This window comes from Euprymna scolopes, chromosome 42 (genome assembly GCF_053919585.1).
Source record: "Euprymna scolopes isolate OS-2025 chromosome 42, ASM5391958v1, whole genome shotgun sequence".
Lineage (NCBI taxonomy): Eukaryota > Metazoa > Mollusca > Cephalopoda > Sepiida > Sepiolidae > Euprymna > Euprymna scolopes.
In genome coordinates, this window is record NC_136523.1 from 46,188,158 (window position 1) to 46,210,681 (window position 22,524).

Below are 22,524 nucleotides of genomic sequence, written 5' to 3' on the forward strand. Positions count from 1 at the left end.
GTACTGAAAGTATGGACTGATATGTTTTAATAGGAGACAATAAGACATTTATTGTTGAAACAACCCATCCCATCCCCAACCTCCATGAATCATTCAAATTAACATCTTTCAGAGAGGGAAAAGAGAAGTGAAATATGAGAGAGAGAGAGAGAGAGAGAGAGAGAGAGAGAGAGAGAGAGAGAGAGAGAGAGAGAGGAAATAAAATAGAGTAAAAAAAAAATTAATAGAAAACTGAAGTGATTTGGCAATTTTCTATTTAAAAAAAAGAAAAAAAAAAGAAAACGGATGGAATTCTGCTAAACAACAGAGAACTATCATTCCTGCTCAGCATATGATGTTCCTTAGAGAAGCTTTGATTTATCTGATGTCCTGCTGCCTTGAGAAGATGCTGCATAAAAGAAAAATATTTATGTGGGGGGGGAAAAAAAAAAAAAAAAAGAGCGACACAAACACGTAAAGAAAGCCGAAGTGTTCAACCACTTAATCTTTATTTGATGAGAAACGGCGATAACATTTAGGATGACCATGTGACAATGAGAAGAGACAGGAGAATTTCACAATAAACAGGAGTCGAGGTGGCATATACCAATGCTCACTGACTTCAATGGTTGCTTTAGCCACCAAAGATTTATATTTTTATTTTTTTCCCCCCATTTTTAAAGTTTATTCACAGATGGTGTCCTCCTTGCAGTGATAGCCTGGTCCCCTCTCCCAGTCCCAGCATAAGGCCTCTTTTCCTTCGTTCCTCAAAGCAAAACCCGCAATTGAATCACGGCCCTCCTTTTGACTTGAACAACAAAGACCAAGTGAAAAGAACAGAGACCGTGACAATGAAGGAGACCGTGCAAGAGCTGATGCTGAAAAGAAAAAACAAAACAGAACCGAATGCTGGTCAGGGTAAGGATGAGTTTTCAAGTTCTTTGATATGACAGGGATGGACATGAGGGAAGAGAGTTTTCCCTTTGGTTTAGGGAGCAATTCACACCCAAATTGACTTTTTATTTTTATTTTTTTTTTTTTACATGGCATTCGAAAAAGATCATATGTACCTAATTCATTTACTTTTTTTTTTTTTTTTTTTTTTTTTTTTTTTTTTTTTTTACAATAAAGTAATGTTTATATTTTTATATTTTATTGTTTAATCTCTAACATTTAGGTGCACAGAGACTTTTTGATTAGACAGTATCAAAAAAATTTTGATATCTTTGATAAATTTTTTTTGAAGTGTTTAGGAGGTAAAGGTGGACTTCAATAAAGGGGGTCCTTGATTTCTGAAAAGTTACACTGAAGTGGAGGGGGGGGGGAGAGAGAGAGGAAACAACAATAAAAAATAAAAAACGGTTAATGCCCATTCTACATACTGGCATGTGCTCTTAGAAATTAACTTCTAAACTAATCTCTATTCAGGTCTTTATTTATCCCTCTTTCATTAAAGTCCATCCTTTACACTGTCTCCCATATTTTTCTTGGCCTTTTGCTATGAACTGAACCTGCTACCTCAACTGCTTCACATCTACGGACTACAGAACTCTCATTCTTACAATGTGACCATACCAAACCTCACGGCCCAGGTTTCATTTCTATACATTATCCCACTTTGTACAAACTCTTCTTGGTCGACAATCGTAACGCTCTGCTGGCTAACAACAAAAGTTCCCTGAACCTACTCTGTCTACTCTTAGCACATGCACTCACACAAGCACCTGCTCCACCCTGTGCTCCAGGTATAGTCCCTGTTGCAACCATTTATAGACTGAGGATTTGGCAGAGAGAACATCTCAGCTTTGTGAAAAATCAGTTTTCTAGCGAGGGGGGACCATAAGGAGTACAAGATTCGTGAGTACAAGATACTTTGATGACATGATAACAGAATTCAAGTGTGTAGTTTTGTTTTCAAGCATGTAGTGAAGCTTTCTTAAGTATGCTCATACAGGATGGATGATAAAATGTGTGTGGATTGTGAAAGTTATTTATCTCCCTCACATCGTGGAAAGATGTGACACAAGGTCGGGAAGATGGAGTTTTAGAAAGTCAGTACCCAAGAGGAAGAGCACTCTGGCCTCCAAAATGCCTGGGTAGCCCTGTCGGCATTCCCCAGTATGGGTGCTCCAGGTAATTAGCAATAAACTAACCCCTTGAGAAGGGAGGAGGCGAAACCTAGAACAGTAAACTCCCTTGAATTGTATAGGCCCAGAGATATATTTCAGTTACCAAAGAACAAAATATTTTAACAATGGTAAAGGCTTTGGTGCCAAGGGACCCCCACTTGGCTGATGGAAAAAAGTATGATGAAAAATGAGAGGAAACATTCTTGGACATGGGTTCAATCCCATCCAGCATTAAACCAGGGATTCATTTTTTTTTTAAAATAAATAGATTGCTTAGTTAAGGCTGTCCACATATGCTCTCAACTCTCTAGTCATAAAACATCAAAACAGGAAGTTGTCGACTAGTTTATAGAATAAATTAGATAAATAAAAGAATAGAAGAAAAAGTCTGACTCGTTGACAACAATGTTGACAATGAAGACCTTAGTGTCGAACAGAAAATTTCTGATGAGAACTAATGTTTAAAAAGTCAAGTAGCATGATTGTTTTGTGCTGCTGCCAAACCAAAGGGAAACAATTCCTTATGCATCCCTGTCATATAAAAAAAACTACAGATTTCTACCTTGGGCTTTCTTGTGTTAAGGAAGGAGTTTTGCAAATCAATAAATAAAAACTAAAAAATTGAATTAATTTTTTTTTTTTTTTTTAAATACAGTTGGGGTAGAAATGGCCAACAGGATGTGGGGAATATTATCCAGCCACATTGTTATGGATTAGATCATTCCAGATATATATATATATATATATATATATATATTAAAAAAAAAAAAAAAAAAAAAAAAAAAAAAAAGACACAAACCTTCCAAGTCATTGCACCTAAGGTAAGGAATCAACTTTTGTTTCTGACTAGTAAATTTATTGACAAAATAACATACTTTGTTACAGTTTATTGCAATACTTATCGAGTCTGGTCCAGACAATCCATATTTTGAAAGCCTTTTTTATTTAATTACAAAAAAAGTTATTAACTGTATTCTTTAATTTTCGATTTTTAGGAGATTCGAGGTCCCCCATAGTCACCCCCCGCCCCCATTTTAACATGACATCTTCAACATTATATTTTTTTTAATTTTTTATTTTTTTAAAATTTTTTTTATTTCAGTAAAAAACGTCTTTAAGTTAAAACAAAAAAAAATATTCAGGTAGGTAGAAGAGTATCTTGCATTTGGTAACATTTGTTGAATATTTAATTTTTGACCCTCTTTTGTTCTGTTAGCTTCATTACAAAATACCATCGACAGCTCATTTTTAAATGAAATAGTATCCTCCCCTATAATATTTTTCATCTGTTAAAAAATAAATAAATAAAAACTAAAAATGATTTCATGGCATCTCAGGCACTACCAGAACACAAGTCGTCTAGCATAGTATACATACTTATTTATAAAGAGATAATATATGATAAAAGAAAAAATCTTTAATAATCAATTTAAGTCACGTGGTAACTTCGGTTTTCCAAAGTTTCTTTCCAGGTTTGTCCTTTTTGTTTTCACCCTAACAACTTGACCTGAAGAAGCTTAGAAGAAATGCGTCGCTATATCAAACAAAAAACGATTGTAATAAATAAAACTTTATACTTTAATATATAACTCCACTTTCTATATTGAACACTATTCAGGATTGGTTACTCAATTCCTATGAACAAATGTCCACTAGAAATATCTCTATAAAAAATATGTGCTTAAATAACAGGGCTTTATGTTGTGGATTAAAACAGTCGCATTTGTGAGTTATTTTTCTAAGTGGCGACTAGAAATAATAAAATGCTTATCTTTTGGAGATTGTGTTGTTTTTTTCACTGATAATCTTCCGGAAGTTCATTACTCAGTGAAAATTTTTTTTCCAACCTTTATTTGTTGTAAAAAAAAAAAAGAAAAAAAAAAAAAGAAAAAAAAGAAAAAAAAAAAAAAAAAAAAAAAAGTCAAATTGTTTAAACAATAAAAGGTTTAATAGAACAATGTACTTTTAAAAAAGTACATTGTTCTATTAAACCTTTAACCTGCAAAAATCTACATTTCAGGTAATATATATATATATATAGTGACAAAAAAAAAATATATAAAAATAGTGACAAAAAACTATATCCAAAATTCATTATGTTTAAAAACATCTGAAGAAATTTGAATGTTTATACCTTCAAGTTTTAACAAAATTCAATGCATATTTAGAATTACACTTATCTAAAAAAAAAAAATAAAAAAATAAAATTATGATGTGTGTACCTAACGAAGATGTCATATTCCAAAAATCACGTCATTTGACTTTCTATTTGACTAGTAAACGAAAATATTTAGTTGTCAAAAGTCAGTTAAAGATAAATTTGTCTGCAGAACCCTGAATAGCTAAAGTTTACTGCGGTTTCACAGAATCACCTATTATTAAATCTTTATGCGACGAGTATCAATTGCTCTCAATCGAGTACACTTCTCATGATGGGAAACTATGAAAAGCGTTAAACCAAGCAGATTTTAGCATTATTGATATGATTATCTAACAGGATATTGAGCACGTTCTTTGTCCAACATATGCTGTCTTCAATTCGGTTCAGAGGTCAATTTTCATGTTACATAATGTCTGTTTACAATGTTCAGTTATTTGTTAAAATAAATATTTCTAGTCGGACGAATTTGATCTTTTTGCATGTAATCAATATTCTCATTTGTTTAAAAAAACGTTTGCATAAATATTAGGTTGGCGTAAAAATAATGTCGTTTTTTGACATACATATATATCTGATAAAAAACGACATTATTTTTACACCAACCTAATATTATAAAGATTTTATCTGTAGAAAACAGTTGAAAGGTGTGCAAGTGTACGTCATGAAGGTTCTTTGATTTTCTTTTTAACCATTTGGTGATATTAACAAGACGTAACTTCTAAATATTTTGGTGCCATAACTCATCAATTCGATCTTACAGCCAAAGTTTTAAGTAATTCAGAAAATGTTGAAAAATAAATGTTTCTCTCATATTTAAAGTTGAATAATTTGAATTATTGTTAAAATCATCCCTCGGAACGTATATTTATTTAATCTTCACTGACTGAAATCTCTTTAACATTAAAGAAATATTTTGGTTTAACCAATCAAGAAAAAATGCCAAATGCTGAGCAATAATTGCAAAAATCTACATTTCAGGTAATTTTATATATATATATATATATATATATATATATATATATATACACACACACACATATGTGTGTGTGTGTGTGTGTGTGTGTGTGTGTGTGTGTGTGTGAGAGACAAAAAATATCTATATATATAGCGACAAAAACCTATATTCCAAAATTCATAATGTTGACTATATTATTTATTCCTTTCAGTTGACATTTACAATTCTTAAAAGTATCTGTTTCATAGCGCAAAATCAATCACTTAATTATTATATCAATCAGTGCATCTATTTTGCCCTTAACTCATAAGAAATAACACCAATCAATCCATCAAAAGGAAATAAACTGATTTGACATGATTAAAATCCGAAAATTGGAAGAGAAGCTGCAAATACATTTAATATATTTCCATTATGCTATTTTGAATTATATATATATATATATATATATATATATATATATATATATGAGAATAATGGAAATAGTATTCTGATGAGAGATAAAAAAAATGAACAAATCAAGTCATCCAGAACAAATCTTACAATAAAGATGAAACGTTGATGGACGTGCGATTTGGTTTGTTCCAAATATCTGTCACATACATTGTGGTATCGTGAAAGAATATATTTCTTTCAAAATACCATATTAAGATACACTCATTTTCAGAAAGTTTTTCATTTATTAGTCACAACATTGCGAACAATTGTTTTGGTGCACAGTGTTGGCATATAAGGATACAATTGTTCACCAAATTATAACTGGCACAAGCTTGAGCTTCACCAGTGCATTAGAAAAACCAATATTTTAAAAATTACTTCTGTCCATGAATGGACATCTCCAGTTGGTTTTTTTCTAACATGCTGATGAAACCCAAGCTTGTGCAAATTATAATTAGATGAACAATTCTATCCTTATTTGGCAACACTGGGCCGAAATAATTGAACGTACAGTTGTGACCAATGAATAAAAAATTCTCCGATAATGAGTGTATCTATCCTTATAAACAGTATCTTGAAAGAAAAATATTTATAGCTCTAGTATAGCACTATTGAGCTATCTAAATGAAAACTTTGCTATTCAGTCATATGTAATTGCTGCTTCAAGTAGTTAAATTACATATAAGCATTTTATCTCTATACATATTAGCAGTGAGACCTGACGTTGCCTGGGATTGAATGATGATCAACGAATGTTTAACACTCCCATATTTTTATTGCTATTGAAATCGGGGAAATTGCCCATTTTTCAATCAAATCAATTGATTGCCTGCTCTAATTGAAGATCCATCTTCATGCACGAGGAGGAAGCTTCACATGCCTCCCCGCAGCGACTTAAGTTACAATACATTGTAATTGACATTGCAATGTAGACTACCATGTATTGTGAACAAAGTCACATTAAAGTTTAAAATGTAAAAGTCAAATATCATGCTTCAATTTTGCTCTAAACAGAAACATTCATTTCGAATGTGCCCCTGTCATATCAAAGAACCTACTGTTGATTTTATATGCCTGGCCTTACTGCTTGTGTGGTCATAAAGCTTCGCAAATGCACTTGCGATGTTAGGCTGTGTAAGGTGTTAACTTTGGTCAAAATCGCCTGTTCCTTCTTTCATTGGAGTTTTTCGATTATCAATACTTATTGAAGACATTCTGATACAAAACCTATTTAAGAACACTGCCAGGCATAAAGTACCTTTGTGTGAAATTTCATAAAAATTGACCCAGCCATTTTCAAGTTCATAGGGAACAAACCCACAGACACACAAAGTTCCTTTTATATAAAAATAGATTATTATATATATATATATATATATATATATATAATTTGAATGAATCTAGAATTTATATTATTTGGATTATTCCAACTATTTTCCTCATCTTTGACATTCTTGTGTGGTGACAATGTAACATCTGATCCTAACATGCAATTTGGGAATTTATACAGAATTTTAAATCCAAAATTTATGCGTCAATTTACTTGATAATGGCTGGTGATCAATATATATCCCTACAGTCAAACTAGGAATCCTAAAAAGGAACCCCTGAATCCAGTTCTAAAAAATTTTTTTTTTTAAATCCAGAGAACCTTCATGACACGAATTTTGAATTTCACTGGAATGCTCTGATTATGAAAAATTGCAAGGGTTTCTTTTTGGAGGTCATTGTGAAACGTAACAGCCAGCCATATTCCTGAAGATCGGCCGGTCTTTCAATAGAAGGAGGGTCACAATTCAAAGATTAACAATTGTTGGTTTGCTGGGAAGAAGGAAAGCATGGCAGGCAGCATTGTCCAGTTCGGATACACAAATACGATAAATTCTTTTTCTGTATATAAAAATTTATAGACAAAGTTTGGCAAGATGTGATTTCCCTGACAATGATTCTTCGAGAAAATACAATTTCTTCCTCATCAGAGATGGGAGTAGGAGTTGTTTTCAAGTGGTGAGTTTGGGAGAGGAGGGAGGCAAGACAAAAAGAAAAAATGGGCTCATTCCTTTTGCGTTAAAGATCTGGAGTTAGGCGCAGCCAGAGCGTGGCTGCTGCTGCTTTTTGTCAAAGTCGGCAACTTGCTCTTCTTAAGATAGTAATAATTCAAAGTTAAAAAAAAAATGAAATAAAAATGAAAAAGTTCAGTGAATTATAAAATTGATCAACTCAAATGATAAACACTGGCTACACTTGAGCTCAGTTTTATTCATTTATTATTATTATTATTTATTTTATTTTTTTTTAAAGAAATGTGAAGAAAAGCAAGAAGCAGTATTTAATTCCTTTGAACTTTCTTTTTGATAATATTTGAATTGTTTATGAATATGAAGTGTGTGCTTCAATTGAAGAAGGAACAGATTTGGGGGTAGAAAACAAGTTGCTAAAGAAAAAAGATTGAGCAACATTACAGAGCAAATGCAAAATACCATTGCTCTTAATAATGACAATGATTGCAATTTCAGGAAAGCAGGACAATGTCATTAAAAAAAAAAGAAAAGAAAAAGAAAAGTTGTACTTTGCATATGTGTGTGTGTGTGTGTGTGTGTGTGTGTGTGTGTGTGTGTGTGTGAGAGATTGTGGATTATGGGTCTATGCATGTAGAAGGATTGCAGGTTATGGGCCTATAAAAGAGAGAACACATGTAGAGAGCTAAAGATGTGATCCAAAAATTAGAGAAGAGCACACAAGTCTTATTTTTAGTTAAAAAAAAATATGGGTAGCAATAATCTTGCCTTTAGAAAAACCTGATTCTTTCAGATCTTTTTTTTTCTGGCCTTTTTTCATTTGTACTTTGCCTTTTTACATTTCGTCACTGCTTTACTTAGAGGAGGAGGAAGAGAGGAAGATCATTTTTTTTTTTTTCTAAAAAGACAAAACAAAAATGGAACGGAAATAAAAAAAAAACTTGATTCTTGAAATATTCATTTTAAGAAATTCTTGTGTACGATAGACATTTTTAATTTCAACAGTCACGTTTCTTTGTCTGTTGCCATCTATATAAAAAAAATAAAAACAAAGCAAGTGTACATATATGTATATATTTTTTTTTCATACACAATGTATATACACTTGTGTGATCTGTGATTTGAGATGATTGATTCAAAGACAAAAAAAGATGAGCTACAGCCTTTCATTGAAAGAGAGAGAGAGGGAAGAGGAAAAAAGATATATATATATATATATATATATATATATATATATAAATAAAAAAAAAGATGCTTCTCAATCACACCCTAGCTCTAACATCTTTTTTCCCCCTCCTTAAATAATCTCTGTACATATTATATTAAAGTCCACGCGCAGCAGGTTGCCATCTTGGATAGTGAGGCCATCTTGTCAATGCCAATAATCTATGACTTGACATTCACTCAGGATGAATTAATCTGGTTCCTCTCAGACTATGCATGACAGTTCACAGCGACCAAGATTATTATAGTACAGGGCGTTCAAAAAGTCACTGAAGGATTTTCTTGAAATTTGTCTATTTTTGAGTAACTTTTGGACATTCTGTATGATACTAAAGCTGACTTAATATTTATTTCCCTAAGACCATTTACCGAAAAACAAATGTTAAGATATTTTTTACAGTTGTTACAAATACTATAATTATTATTTCACCCTATGTCTTGTATGCAAGTTTGGCTTAAATAGTCTCCACTTTCAAGGGAAGTAATCCCTATGTCATCTGATATTCACATTAAAGTCCTGTTTCCCCCCCCCCTGTTTAGATACACTAATAAATATAAATTGTTAACATCTGTGTTAAATTGTGATCCAATAACACATTTTCAAATGATTTTAAAATCATGGATTAAGCTATTGCTACATCATACGGAAAAAACTAAAAAAATTGAAAATAAGACTACCTGTTCATTGTTGAAATGAACTGAGGTTATAAGTGTGATGCCCATTTAAGAAAATATACATGCTAAGAATTTTTTTATGGTGATGATTGTAAAAAAGCACAAACAAGGAAAGAAAAAAGGAGAGAGAGAGAGAGAGAGGGATAGAGAGAGAGAGGGGGATAGAGAGAGAGAGGGGGATAGAGAGAGAGGGATAGAGAGAGGGGGGGGAGAGAGGGGGAGAGAGAGAGAGAGAGAGAGAGAGGGGGATAGAGAGAGAGAGAGAGGGGGATAGAGAGAGAGAGAGAGAGGGGGATAGAGAGAGAGAGAGAGAGGGGGATAGAGAGAGAGAGGGGATAGAGAGAGAGAGAGAGAGGGGGGATAGAGAGAGAGAGAGAGAGGGGGGATAGAGAGAGAGAGAGAGAGGGATAGAGAGAGAGAGGGATAGAGAGAGAGAGGGATAGAGAGAGAGATAGAGGGAGAAAGGGATAAAGGGAGAGAGGGATAGAGAGAGAAAGGGAGAGAGAGAAAGGGATAGAGGGAGAGAGAGAGAAAGGGATAGAGGGAGAGAGAGAGAAAGGGATAGAGGGAGAGAGAGAGAAAGGGATAGAGGGAGAGAGAGAGAGAAAGGGATAGAGGGAGAGAGAGAGAGAAAGGGATAGAGGGAGAGAGAGAGAGAAAGGGATAGAGGGAGAGAGAGAGAGAAAGGGATAGAGGGAGAGAGAGAAAGGGATAGAGGGATAGAGAGAAAGGGATAGAGGGAGAGAGAGAGATAGAGGGAGAGAGAGAGAAAGGGATAGAGGGAGAGAGAGAGAGAAAGGGATAGAGGGAGAAACAGAAAAAAGGAAAGAGGAAGTTTTGTCAAAAACACCTGACACTTACATACTTTGGCTGGCGTGTATCAACACGCATTCACATATAGGCGGACGTCAACATGACCTCCGCTTTCAGCCGAATGCGCCCCTGATACGTATCACGTTTTGACGATTTTCAGAGAAACTGCTGCTGATTCTCCTCCGTATGCTTTTTGTTTTTCTATGAAAGTCAACATTTAAACGAATGAGCATCAAGTTAACAGTTTATGGTGCATCCGAAAGCCTCAAGTCTGGAGCCAAGAGGCCCTCCCCTCCCCCATTGCGTCTTGGACAAACGGGATGAGTATGTGGGCGGGTATCCAGCAACATTCGTCTACAAACGTACAAGCATTTAAAAAATAAAAATATTAGCGGTTTACAGTTACAACTGGACCAAATAACTAGTTTCTCCATCTCTCCTGAACACTGACCCAGTCTAATAATTAAACAGCAGTGACTCTGGGTGTTTCGAGGTGTAAAATATTGACTATAAATACATCCATAGAAATACAAAAAAATGAAAAAGTATTGAGAAGTCAGCAGAAAAAGGTATGAAGAGAAAAAAAAAAAGGTGTGAAAAGGACTAGAATATGAAATTGATAATCTATGTATATGCCATTGTCAAGGCTTGTTTAATATTAGACTGGACTAGTGTTTGGGAGTTGGAGAAATGTATGATTGATTATAGGTTATTCTTAAAGACTTTTATATGGGGGAAAAAAATAAATAAAAAAAAATAAGATTGTACTAAATTCGTCTACAAATATAATTAATCTACGACAGTTTGTCTAAAGACACGGTTCATCTAAAATTAATGGAAATCATATTCTAGACTAGATGTACCCATGCAACTCAACAACCATTATTTATTCAATTGATTGCATTTGAGAATTCATAAACCAGGACATGTTTTTTTTTATAGTTTTCTTGAACAACAAGTATTTACTTCTATTTTTATTAAATCATTTTAGTTAATACCGATAAATATATTACACATATGTAACAAAAATATAAGAAAATAGGACAAAAAAAAAAAAAATAAATAATTACCTTCCATGAAAATCTAAAATATTTTTTTAAAGGTTAATCCCCGCTCCATTAAATAACTTTAATATTATTAATTATAATCAACAAAACTTCAGCACATATAAGAAAATATGACAATAAAAATTACATATAATACAAAATAATTAGAAACAGTTTTAGAAATAAGTATGAAAATTAAGCATTTTCATATTTTTTCTGGGTTAACAAAAAATTTCATGGAAAATTGGGAGGGGGGATGGCATTTTCTCTACATGTGAACACCTTGAATATTGCAAATAGAAGGGAATACTTATCTCCCTGTTCATTACTTTAATGGTTGACATTATTTTAGACTATAGCGATAGACTTTTTTTTTTTTACTAAAAACAATAGCAGTTCTAATCCATGAATTTTCGTAATTTTTGGAAAAATTACATTTTTCAACATGAACATTGAGTAAGTGCTGTTGTTTTGGCTTCAAACAACATATTTAAATATCATTCTGTCGACTATTTTAACAAGCACCAACAGCACAACCATCCGAGTATAGATTTTGTTGTCAATCATGTGCCAAAGTTAAAAAAAAACAAAACAAATAAAAAAAAACATCACAGCATTTCATCTGTGTTGAACTTTAACCTTCTGGTGTCTTTTTGAAATTTAGAAACCTTTTTAGTTGAACATGAGAATTAAAATAAAAATTTGAAATCCTCGTAACATTTACAAAAGATTATATTATTAACAATTTTTTTCTTAATTCCACGCAAAACAAATTTTTTTAAACACCTATATTTACATTTCTATATCAATATCGTCATTATCTTGCTTCTTATGAATGTCATTAAAAAATAAATAAAAAGGTTTGTAAATAAAGTGTAATCAGTAGTTTTATTGGTCGTAGTTTTGATTGTATTTGTAAACGATTTGTAGACGAATTTACTTAGAATTGTGAGAGGGTAGGGGGGGGGAGAATGCATTTGTATAGACGGAGGGGGAGTGAATGAAGTTACATGTGTAACGTATATAAGATTCATTGGAGGCGGAGGAAGAGGAGGAGGAAAAGGAGGAGGAAGAAAGGGGAGAGGGGCGAGTGAGCCAAACATGCACCCACTTGGGTGAGGGGGGATGAAGATGAATGAGATATGAAACATTGCAGTCTTATGAATATATATATATATATATAAATAAATATATATATTATATATCTTTTTAGAACTAAGTATTACCCCACCTTAAAACTACCTAACTAAAAAATGTCTGCAGTGGTCTTTAGTTAGATTTTTTTGTCTCTTTCATCCCCCCCTCCCCTCTTCACTCCTTCCTTGTTTTTTTTTGGGGGGGGGATGGGGTGGAGTGGGACTGGTGGTATGGGAGGGAGAGGGGATACGTTCCTTTCTTCCAATTATAGTATATGGAAGTATGGAGGAAGAAAACATTAAAAGGGGTGGGAAATGGAGAAAAAGAAAGAAAGAATATAAATAAATAGATAATCCCCGAATCCCATATATTTCTTTTAAAATAAATAATGTATAAATTTTTTTTTTTTTTTTTTTTTTAAATCTAAATTTTTTTTTTTAAAAAGTAAAAAGAAAAAAAAAAAAAAACTATAAAAAGGGGGTGAAAAAGAAAAAATTCTGATGCTGCTTTGCTTTTCAACTTTTGAATCTGGTAACGTGCAAAAATGGCAGCTTCTAAAGGGCTGGGGAGGGCTAGGGCTGGGAGTGGGAGAGGAGGGAGGAAGGCGGGCAGGTATTTAACAGATTTGTTCATGGGGAGGGTGAATAAAAATTATTGGTGGAATGATAAGAGTTCAAGTAGCTGTAATTGTAGTAGTAATAGCCGCATTAATAATATAATAGTAACCGTAGTGGTGGTGGTGGCAGTGGCGTTTATGGTGATCGTAGGATTTGGGAGGAGGTAGGGGAGGGGCATGGGAGGGAATATGTAAATGGTTGAAGTAACTAATATATATATGTATATATACATATATAAATTAAAATAATTTGACAAAAACAAAGTCTCGTATCAAGCACATTGTTTTTTTTTTTATATATATATGTATACATATATATGTATATATATATATTATATATATATATATATATATAAAAAAAAAAAATGGTATAAAACCGTCTGCTAAAACCGAGGTAGCAACACTTCACCTATCATCCTGGATTTACACTGGCCTTCGTTGTCCACCAGACAACATAAAAAAATATAATAAAAGAGGCAGAGGAGTAGATATAATAACGATGATGATAATGATGATGATTATGTGGTGGTGGTAATAGTGAGGAGGAGGAGAAGGAGGTGGAGGAAGAGGTGGAGGAGGAGGGGCCAGCAGCCAGCCAGCACTTGTGCCCACAACACAGTCACATTGTAGTAGTAGTAGTAGTAGTAGTAGTAATTATTATTAAAATGAATACGTTGCATCAGTTTTGTCTTTTTGTCTGTTTGCTCTAATCTGTCTTCTCCTCTGTTTGACTGGCAGGGTTCGGAGGAGGCTTTTTATCCTGACCCCAAGGGCTCTGCTGTAGTGCCGCGGGAGAAGTCTGAAATTTCGACTCTTGTTCTTCCTCTGTACCATTGGGCTCATACTGAGTGTTCTCTAAACGAGTGATGAGACGTTCATCTTCATCCCCAAACTCCCCACCCATCAGGGTTGGTTCACCGACAACCATAACATCCTGAAAAGAGAATAAGACAGAATATTAGAGACAATCGCATCAGGTGATGCTTGGCAGGGAAGGGTAAACAGGTGACCAGGGCTCTGTGAGAGCATCGAGACGGGTGGCTGCAGCACGTACTGACCCACCACACAGCCGACTTTTATCCACACCCGTCACAAATCAACATAACACATACAAGCATCCACTTTCATACATAAGGAATTTGGGAATTGGAAAAAGGGTTAGGACTAGATGAAGTGATTTTGAAATCTTTTATTTTAAACTGAAATTTGTTCTAATTGCGATATACAAGAGTCATTTTCATTTGCCTTATTTTTGCCAAAAAAAAAAAAAAAAAAAAAAGAAAAAGAAAAAAGATCTGTAAAATATCAGTCGACCAAAGTTTGTTGGTACTTCTTTAAAGGAAAAAAAAAAAGTACATTAAATATGGCAGTTCAAACTAAAACAACTATTTGATATACTTAGTGAAAACTCAGCTAGGGAGTTTATGCTCAGCCCGCAAAATCAACAGAGATTAGAGCCATCTGTAAAGACCCAGACCTTGTTGATTTTACGGTGGGAGTGCAGTTCTCCTTGCCTTCTCTCTTTGAGAAGGAGTTAGTTTATTGCTAATCACCTGAGGTGCCTTCACTGGGGAATGCCGGTCAGAGTGCCCCTCCTTGGGGGGGGGGGGACTTTTCAATCCCACTTTCCAACCCCAGTGTCTAAGTTCTTGCAGTGGAAGAGAACGAAGCAACTATTTATTGGAAAAAATTAATGCACACCAAAAGTTACGTAAAATAGGCAAGTAGATTTTAAATTAAAAATAAAAATTATCGATTATTTGTAATCAACAAAATCCAAAACACAAAGCCTCATCTTCATAAAATCTTCTACAGTACACTGGCTTTAAGATGCAGAATGGAAATCTAGACAAAAAAAAAAAAAAAAAAATTTTAAATTAAAATTCGACTCGATACTTGTTATGGTGTAAGCAGATTTACCCATTTCAGAAATAATGGACTCACCCAAAGTCCATAAATATAGTTGGATCCAAAGTAGCAGTTTGTGGCATTCATTTGCTACTTGGTTGTGATCATGGACCCATGCCAATCGAGGTTCCGATCTTGAAAATCGGACGAGTCGTTTCAGTGACTTTTATCTGAGGCATATGTTTTGGGTAACATCTACCCTATCAGGACTTGCCTCCCTTTTGTTTTTGGGCAAAATGACTTCTAATCAAGTGCTTCACTTTTAGGAGGCAATGGCTTGATTCTCTACCTTCAAAACTGTGTCACACATTCCTGTGGTCAGAATGAAGTAAATAACTGCGATTTGTGGCAGTTAGGGTTCTCACGATGACACGTAGCATACTCTTGCCAATAAAATTTTATTAATTATACAACTATATATCCGTTTTTCATGCAAAGGAGTCATCACCTATCAGGGCCTGGAGGTCACTTGAGGATAAGGGTTAATAACTGCATGATAGTCAATGGGATAATATAGGAATCGTTAATAGTGGAAATTTGGTAAATTGGCTAACTTCAGAGGACGGAAAACAGGCGTGCAGTTCTAAGGAAGAAGCTTTGTTCATGGAATCTACATTTAGGTTTAAGCACAGTTAAAGAGTGGGGTGGGGGGAATTATTGATAGTGGTTTTAACTAGAAGAATGGTTTCCATGAAAATTTGGCAAAGGCGGGGGACCATAGATTGGAGCTCAGTCAAGCACTTGCCATGAAAATGATAAAGCAGAGACAGGCTCGCAACATCTCTTCTGTGTTTTTATTATTATCATTGACCTGCAAGAACACTGGCGACGAGAAATTTTAATCTTACACTGCAACTACTATGATACTTTTTGTAATTTATGATGCAGATATATATTTTTGACTAATATGCAAATATTAGAAAGTTTTCCTGTTAAATTATTTTGTTCTGCCATGTTTAACGTGTGTATTTCTAACTAAAAAAACACTTTTTTTTAACAGACAAGTAAATGAAGTGTTTCTAGTCCCTATTTATTTGCCTACCCATAATGACAAAGTTAGACATGTCTTTTTTGTGAGAAATATCCAACTTTCTAAAAAGGCAACTTCCTGGCCGAGACAAAAAATACCCCCCCCCCCAATTAAAAAGAATACCTCCTTCGACTGAAAATAGGACAGATATGACACCTTGATTCCAGCCCTAAGGCCAGGAAGTGCAGATTAATGAAGGTTTCTATCGCTTCTCAGTGAAGACAGATTTAGACAAGGTCGTTTTTAATAAGGGGAAAATTAAGCCCTCCAAGAAGTGGCACTCTGGATTGGGGTAAAGATAAAAACTGACTCCATCTAGAGAAACCTCTCCTTCGATGGCAGAGAACAGAAAAGATGATGTGGGGGGGGGGGGGGGTAACTGATACTACACTCTTCTAGTCAAAACTTCAGTTTTCGTGTCTTATTTTTAAACAGACTTTTTGCCCAATCTAATAGAAAAAAGAAAATAGATCTAAGAAATTTCAATTCTTCCAAAAAGATTTGATCTTATTAAAACGGCAGAAAATCGGTTGTAATTTAATGGAAATGGATCCAATTTGAAAGAGGTTGCAAATAAAAAAATAAAAATAATTTAAAAAGAAATCGACAAAAATTCCAAGAGTATGTGTTTATTTGAAATTAGAGACAAGTGTTGTTCATAACATTTTTAAGCTTTTTTTTTTTTATAATCTCAGTTCATAGTCGAAGAATTTTATGTTAAAAAAAGATTTGAGGGTATTTGTTGGGGCTTCACAGAACTACAAAAAGATGGGAAATTAAATTAATGGTTCATATGAGTCTTGACAAACGCAGATGAAGGAGGAAAAAAGTTTAGAGTCAGAATCACAGTGAAAAAAAAAAAGTTGTTTTTTTTTCTTGATTTTTTTTTTTATTATAAAAATTTCAACATTTTTTTTTCTATTTTGTATTGTTGGATTATTCAGACTACTATTCTCATCTTGGATGTTAATTCTAACAACATTTCGGACGATGGAATCTCACACCTTTTAACTCGGAAATCTTCATGTTAAACTTGCAAACCTATATAGGATCTTGCAAAGTTTCAATTTGAAATTCAGTAAATAGTGACTAAGTTAGCTAGTATGAATTTTGATAAGGGTCACTCTTAGTACACATCAAGATAACCTAGCTGCAAACAGAATTGTACCCAGAGATAGATAAAATGATATGAGGATATGATGTCACGTTTTCAAGTGGGAGACACAAAGGTTTTCTAATCAGTTCTCTCTGGGGAGAAACCCTACAAAACGAGACATGGCTAGACAATGTAGAAAATAAAAAGCTAAATTAAGGAAATAGTTATTAGTTATTAGTTTCTATCTCCAGTAAAACCTTGAAGAACACTCAGCAAAGTCTCCTTATGTCTTCCATGCAGGAGTTGTTTATTCGTCTTAGTTAAATAGATGAGGTAATTGACATTCACTAGACACAGCCAACCATGAAACAAACAATGCAGAGAGAAAAAAAAAACAAAAACAGTACGCAAACATGCGCACATATGTATAAATACTTTTTTTTTTTTCTTTTTGATTGGTCACAGATGAGAACATAACAGCAAGTCCTGCTAGGACTCCTCCTGCATGCTCCACCTGACAATCAGAAACTTATAAGAAAATGGCTATCTATAATTGTGATTAAACTAAATATATATTTTAATTAAAAGGTGTCATCTACTTTTTCATGTTCGATCATGTACCAGTTAACGATTCAAGAAAAGAAACAGGAGAATAGCATCACCTGGCACAAGAAAGGGATATGTAGACAATTCCCATCGCCCATAAAAATGCATAATATTAATTCTTCCAACATGGCTTGTTTGTTGTGATTTTTTGGAGGGGAGCGGGGTAAGGGAGGTCTTCAATTATTCCTTGTTATTTTTTATTCTTATGTATGTGAAGAGAGAGAGATTGAACCACTTTGGATATTGATGATAATCGGGGGATGAGAAGGAATGATGGAAAATAGTTCATGACTGTATGTGAATAGGAATTTTATGGAGGGTAACTTTGATACACATGAATTTGATGGGTGTTGAGGCTTTCTTAAAATCAAGCAAGGGAGATAACTCCCAATTTGACAAAAATTTTGAGGTTTCTAAAATTGTAGAGAAAAAAAAAGGGGGGGGGGTAGAAAGTCAGGATTTTAAAGAAAATTTTTGAGAGCTTTGTATCTTTATTTTTTTTTATTGTTGTAGTTACTTTCGTTTGCACTTAAGCAATCCAAAGACTGGTATTGGTCCGCTAAAGCTATGTGAATGGATGTAGGAAGTCAGTCAAGCAGCACTTACAAACGGTGGTGGTGGTGGTGCCGCCGGTACTAGTGGAGCGGTTGTAAGTGTATTTAAGAAGTGTCAGCCATACTGCTGTGGTGGTGTTGTACCTACCCCCGGTACTGATGATGCAATGTTAAATCCCTGCGGACCCGGTGATCTCTTTTGTTTTCCTGATGGTGGCACTGCATCCCGGGAGTTCACGTTTCCCGACGTCGAATTATTACCCGCCGAAGACTTTCTTTTTCGCCGCTTGCTCGGTGGCCTTGCCGTATCTGTAACTAAAGAAATTAAAACAACAAAATCTTCTCACGGCTCACACAGCAGCAAAACAAGACAATGCACAATGACTTCAAAGTTATTAAAAAAAAAAAATAAATAAATAAAAAATAATATAAAAACAATTCAAAATTTAAAATGCAACACTACGTTACCAGTTATAAAATTCATTGAACACAACTTTCACAATTGCTTTTATAGTTAAGTCCTCAGATTAATAATAAAATTAAACAATTTATAACAATTTCGAATTCATATAAATTTTATAAAAAATTATATTAATTAGAACAAAATACAAAAGAAAAGTCATTTCGATTTTTTAGACTACTATTCTCATCTTGAATTATTTTCACGTTTTGGTTGATGTAACCTCTGACCTTCAAGTATAAGATTCCAGAGTTTGACACACCTAAAGGAGATCAAAGGTTACATAACACTCAAGATGACAACAGTAGTTTGAATAATCCAAATAACCAATCCACATCTAACACTTGGCTTGAAACTTTATGAAAAACAAATGATAGTTGCGTGAACCACTATCCGTGTGTGACTTAAAGCGTCATCTTGTTACAGTGGAGAAATTACAAAACCAGACGCTAATTTAAGGCAATGGGTCTAATAAGGAAACTGACTTCCACAAGATAGTTAATTCTGACCATATTGGTTTTAAAAACAGCAAAGTCAGAAGTACACAACTGTATGTGAATGGGAATTTTATGGAGGGTAATTCATAAATTTACATAAATACTAATCTTTGCTTTAAGACCAATAAATCCTATATTTAGTATAAAAAAAAAGAAAAAAGGTCAATCGAATAAACTATTCTGTATTCTATACGAGCAAAGTAAAATATATTCTTTTAATGCATGAGGATTTTCTAAGAATTTTTAAAAAAGACAGTTTAGATCCTTCAAAATGTCTTTCAAATTTAGAAGCTTCACTTTTTTTTTGTTAAGTACTAACAGAAGTTAAAATACCTGATATTTATCAAGAAACATGCATTTTGGTGAAGTTCTTTTTGTTAAATGATTCAAATTTTTTTTTTTTTTAATGCCACTGCAATTTCCAATTTCCATAAATATTGGCTTCAACTAGCAATAACCGCACTTTGGAAAATCTTCGACTCAATGTCCAATTACCAGTCTCATTAATGCAAAAATGGTATTATCATACAGAGTAAAATATTCTTTGAACAAAATCTTGCAGCTGATTTTCATACGCCATAAACATGATTTTTGTAATTTATCTAATGTTACGAATATACTAAGAGTCAGCCATGGGTAATGGTCCATACAACTACCAAACAAGTTTAATTACATTTTACCTCACCTCAATATTTACTTTATTTTTTAAAGAAAATATATAGTAAATAAAAATAAATACATTTAAAGAATTTTCTAATGTCACAAGGGGGGGAAAAATCAGTAAAATTCAAAGGAAAGGAAAAATTCTGGAAGTGTGTTTTTTTTTGGGGTCCATTTTGTAGAAGATATAGCAAGTCAGAGGCAGACATTTTTTGCATGAGCCAGAGTTTTTGAAAATTGGCCCCAGGAGAGAAAAAGAAAATGGGGGTAGGGGTCAAGTTTCTAAAATTGACTGAGTTTGAAACTTAGAATTTAAATCAACCAAATTCCCACGTTTTTTAAAAAGTAATATTCCAAACAAAACTGAATTTAGTGCAACATATCATAAACAAATGTTAGAATTGGAGAGGTAGAAAACAAAAAGAAATATAGGAATAGCAAAAAGGCAACATTTACGACAAGCAGGATTAGGCCAACATAAGATCAAAAGAGCTGATGACAAGATGCAGTTAGAAATGATGCAACAACCTTGCAAGCATTTATTTTTTATGTATGATAACTTTTCTCCATCTCTCCCAAGAGTCTAATAAAACTAAGCCAGCAGTAACAATAGGAATATATACTTTGAATAGAAAAATAAAAATAACAGTACGTAAAAGAATGAGTGAAGAAGACTAGAGTATATACCCATGTTAAAGTTTATTTTCTGTCAGATCAAACCTTTTTCAAACTTGATATTTTTCTTTGGTTGATTCTTAAAATATCTCGTTTTAGATATTGAAAGAACACTATGCTAAAAGTGTGTGTGTGTATATACACACACACATATATATGTGTATATATTTCAAACTATAAAGTTTGAAAATATTTTTCTTTTAGTGAGCAAAAATATTTTACCCTAATTTTTTTATTCATTGTATGAAGATATATACATCGACAGTGGGAGGGGGGATAGACTTGATTGATGTTCAAGAAAGATGGAAAATATTTTATCCTAATTTTTTTTGTTTTTAGATATTGGAAAGCATATGAAACATCTGTGGGTTTGTACTATTATATTGATTTGGTTTAGTGTGTAGCAGACGTGGTCTTTGTTTTAAAATATATATATTTTTTAATTTTTATTAATTTCTGCTACTTTTATAACCGATTTATGTTAAAAATACACGTTTTAATTTAAGTAGTTAATATAATTTTATTAATTAGGAAAGTGAATAGTTAATGACCAAGAAAAAAAAACTATTAAGATGAATTTCCAACCTGGACACCAGGGAAGTAAAATGCGTTCAAAGAGAGGGCAGTATAAAATAATCACCTAAAGAGCTACAATCAGTTTTCAACTAAACAAAAAGGTAAATATTCCCCCTCTATGTGTGTGTGTTTGTAGATAGGGCAGCACAAACTTTTTCCCTAAGCAAATTAATCTAAATTAAGACACTGAATGCATATGAAAGGGAAGGTTGGTTGGTTGGTTGTTTTTGTTTTACGGCATATCAACCCTTTTCGGGTTATTTAATGCCGAATCCAAAGATTTTGAAGAAAAATTTTTTAATAGAATATATTTGTTGTTTTTCCCATAGTTAGGACCTGAACAGGTACTACCACTCCGGGTCAGAGTGGACCTGGGAGCAATGGTAATTAAAGGGTGGCTCCACACTCCCCAAAGCCCACAAGCTGGGGCCTCACCACTGGATATAGTTTAAGGTCATATCCAGGACCCCCACTGAGGGACTTTTACCCTCTGCAGGGGGGGGGGGCAGTCGGTGTATTCTAATGCCCCACCGACAGGGCCGAAAGGGAAGGAGACAGGAAGTCATTCTTTGAGGAAACAAAAGTCATCTAACTCCTTATCCCTTTCATCAATTGGTTAGTCTTAATTCAGCAAAATGGTTTAAAATTCTGGCAAAATAGAAAGTATCCACTTCATCATGGCTGCTAAATCTGAAATCAGAAATTGCAAACAGGTCTTAAAAACCAAAATATATTTTGACCAAGTTATTGTTTTTAAAGGTGGGCAATTTGCTTTTAACAATTTGTTCAATTAAATAACATCAATTTTTAACAATTGGATTTTTTTGTTGAAAATATTTTTAAAATAGCTTAAGTAGCCATTATTAAGCAAATATAATTCTATTATAAACTAATAATTGTTAAATACTAATTCAACTTTTTTTTTTAATAAATGATAAAAAAAAATATGCCAAAAGCTATGCAGACTAAAATAATTGGGGACCTTTTAATATTGACGTCAGTTCATAATTTCTGATACAGCAACCTTGATGAAGTGTATCTTTTACCAAAATCATAATAATCTTAGAGAGAATAAAAAAAAAAAAAAAAAAAAAAAAAAAATTATTTTTTTTCTCTAATGTTACCTTAAATGCAAACTCCAACAGATGATATCCAATCTGACAATTTTATATACACTGGCTGTACCTACAGTGTGTTGCCCAAGATGCAGTGATGTCGTTAAATCTTATTTGCTTAGAATTTTTAAACTTATACAGAAAAAGGAACAAAAC

At 33.4% G+C, this 22,524-nt stretch overlaps 1 protein-coding gene across 11 annotated transcripts in view; it reads right to left on the minus strand.

Annotated features, from left to right (window-relative positions):
• Window positions 1–458: 458 nt before the first annotated feature.
• The window catches only part of LOC145267083 (LIM domain-binding protein 2-like), a 295,179-nt gene continuing 273,113 nt past the window's right edge, over window positions 459–22,524 (minus strand). For 8 of the 11 annotated variants that reach the window (XM_080123066.1, XM_080123062.1, XM_080123065.1 and 5 more), the window contains 2 exons: window positions 18,534–18,700; window positions 459–14,125 (listed from right to left, as the gene is read on the minus strand). In XM_080123066.1, coding sequence (XP_079979192.1) covers window positions 13,898–14,125; window positions 18,534–18,700 — 395 coding nt within the window. In that variant the 3' untranslated portion in view covers window positions 459–13,897. Of the gene's footprint in view, window positions 14,126–18,437; window positions 18,701–22,524 lie in introns of all 11 variants that reach the window. The other 3 variants (XM_080123064.1, XM_080123061.1, XR_013864820.1) reach the window with 2 other exon arrangements.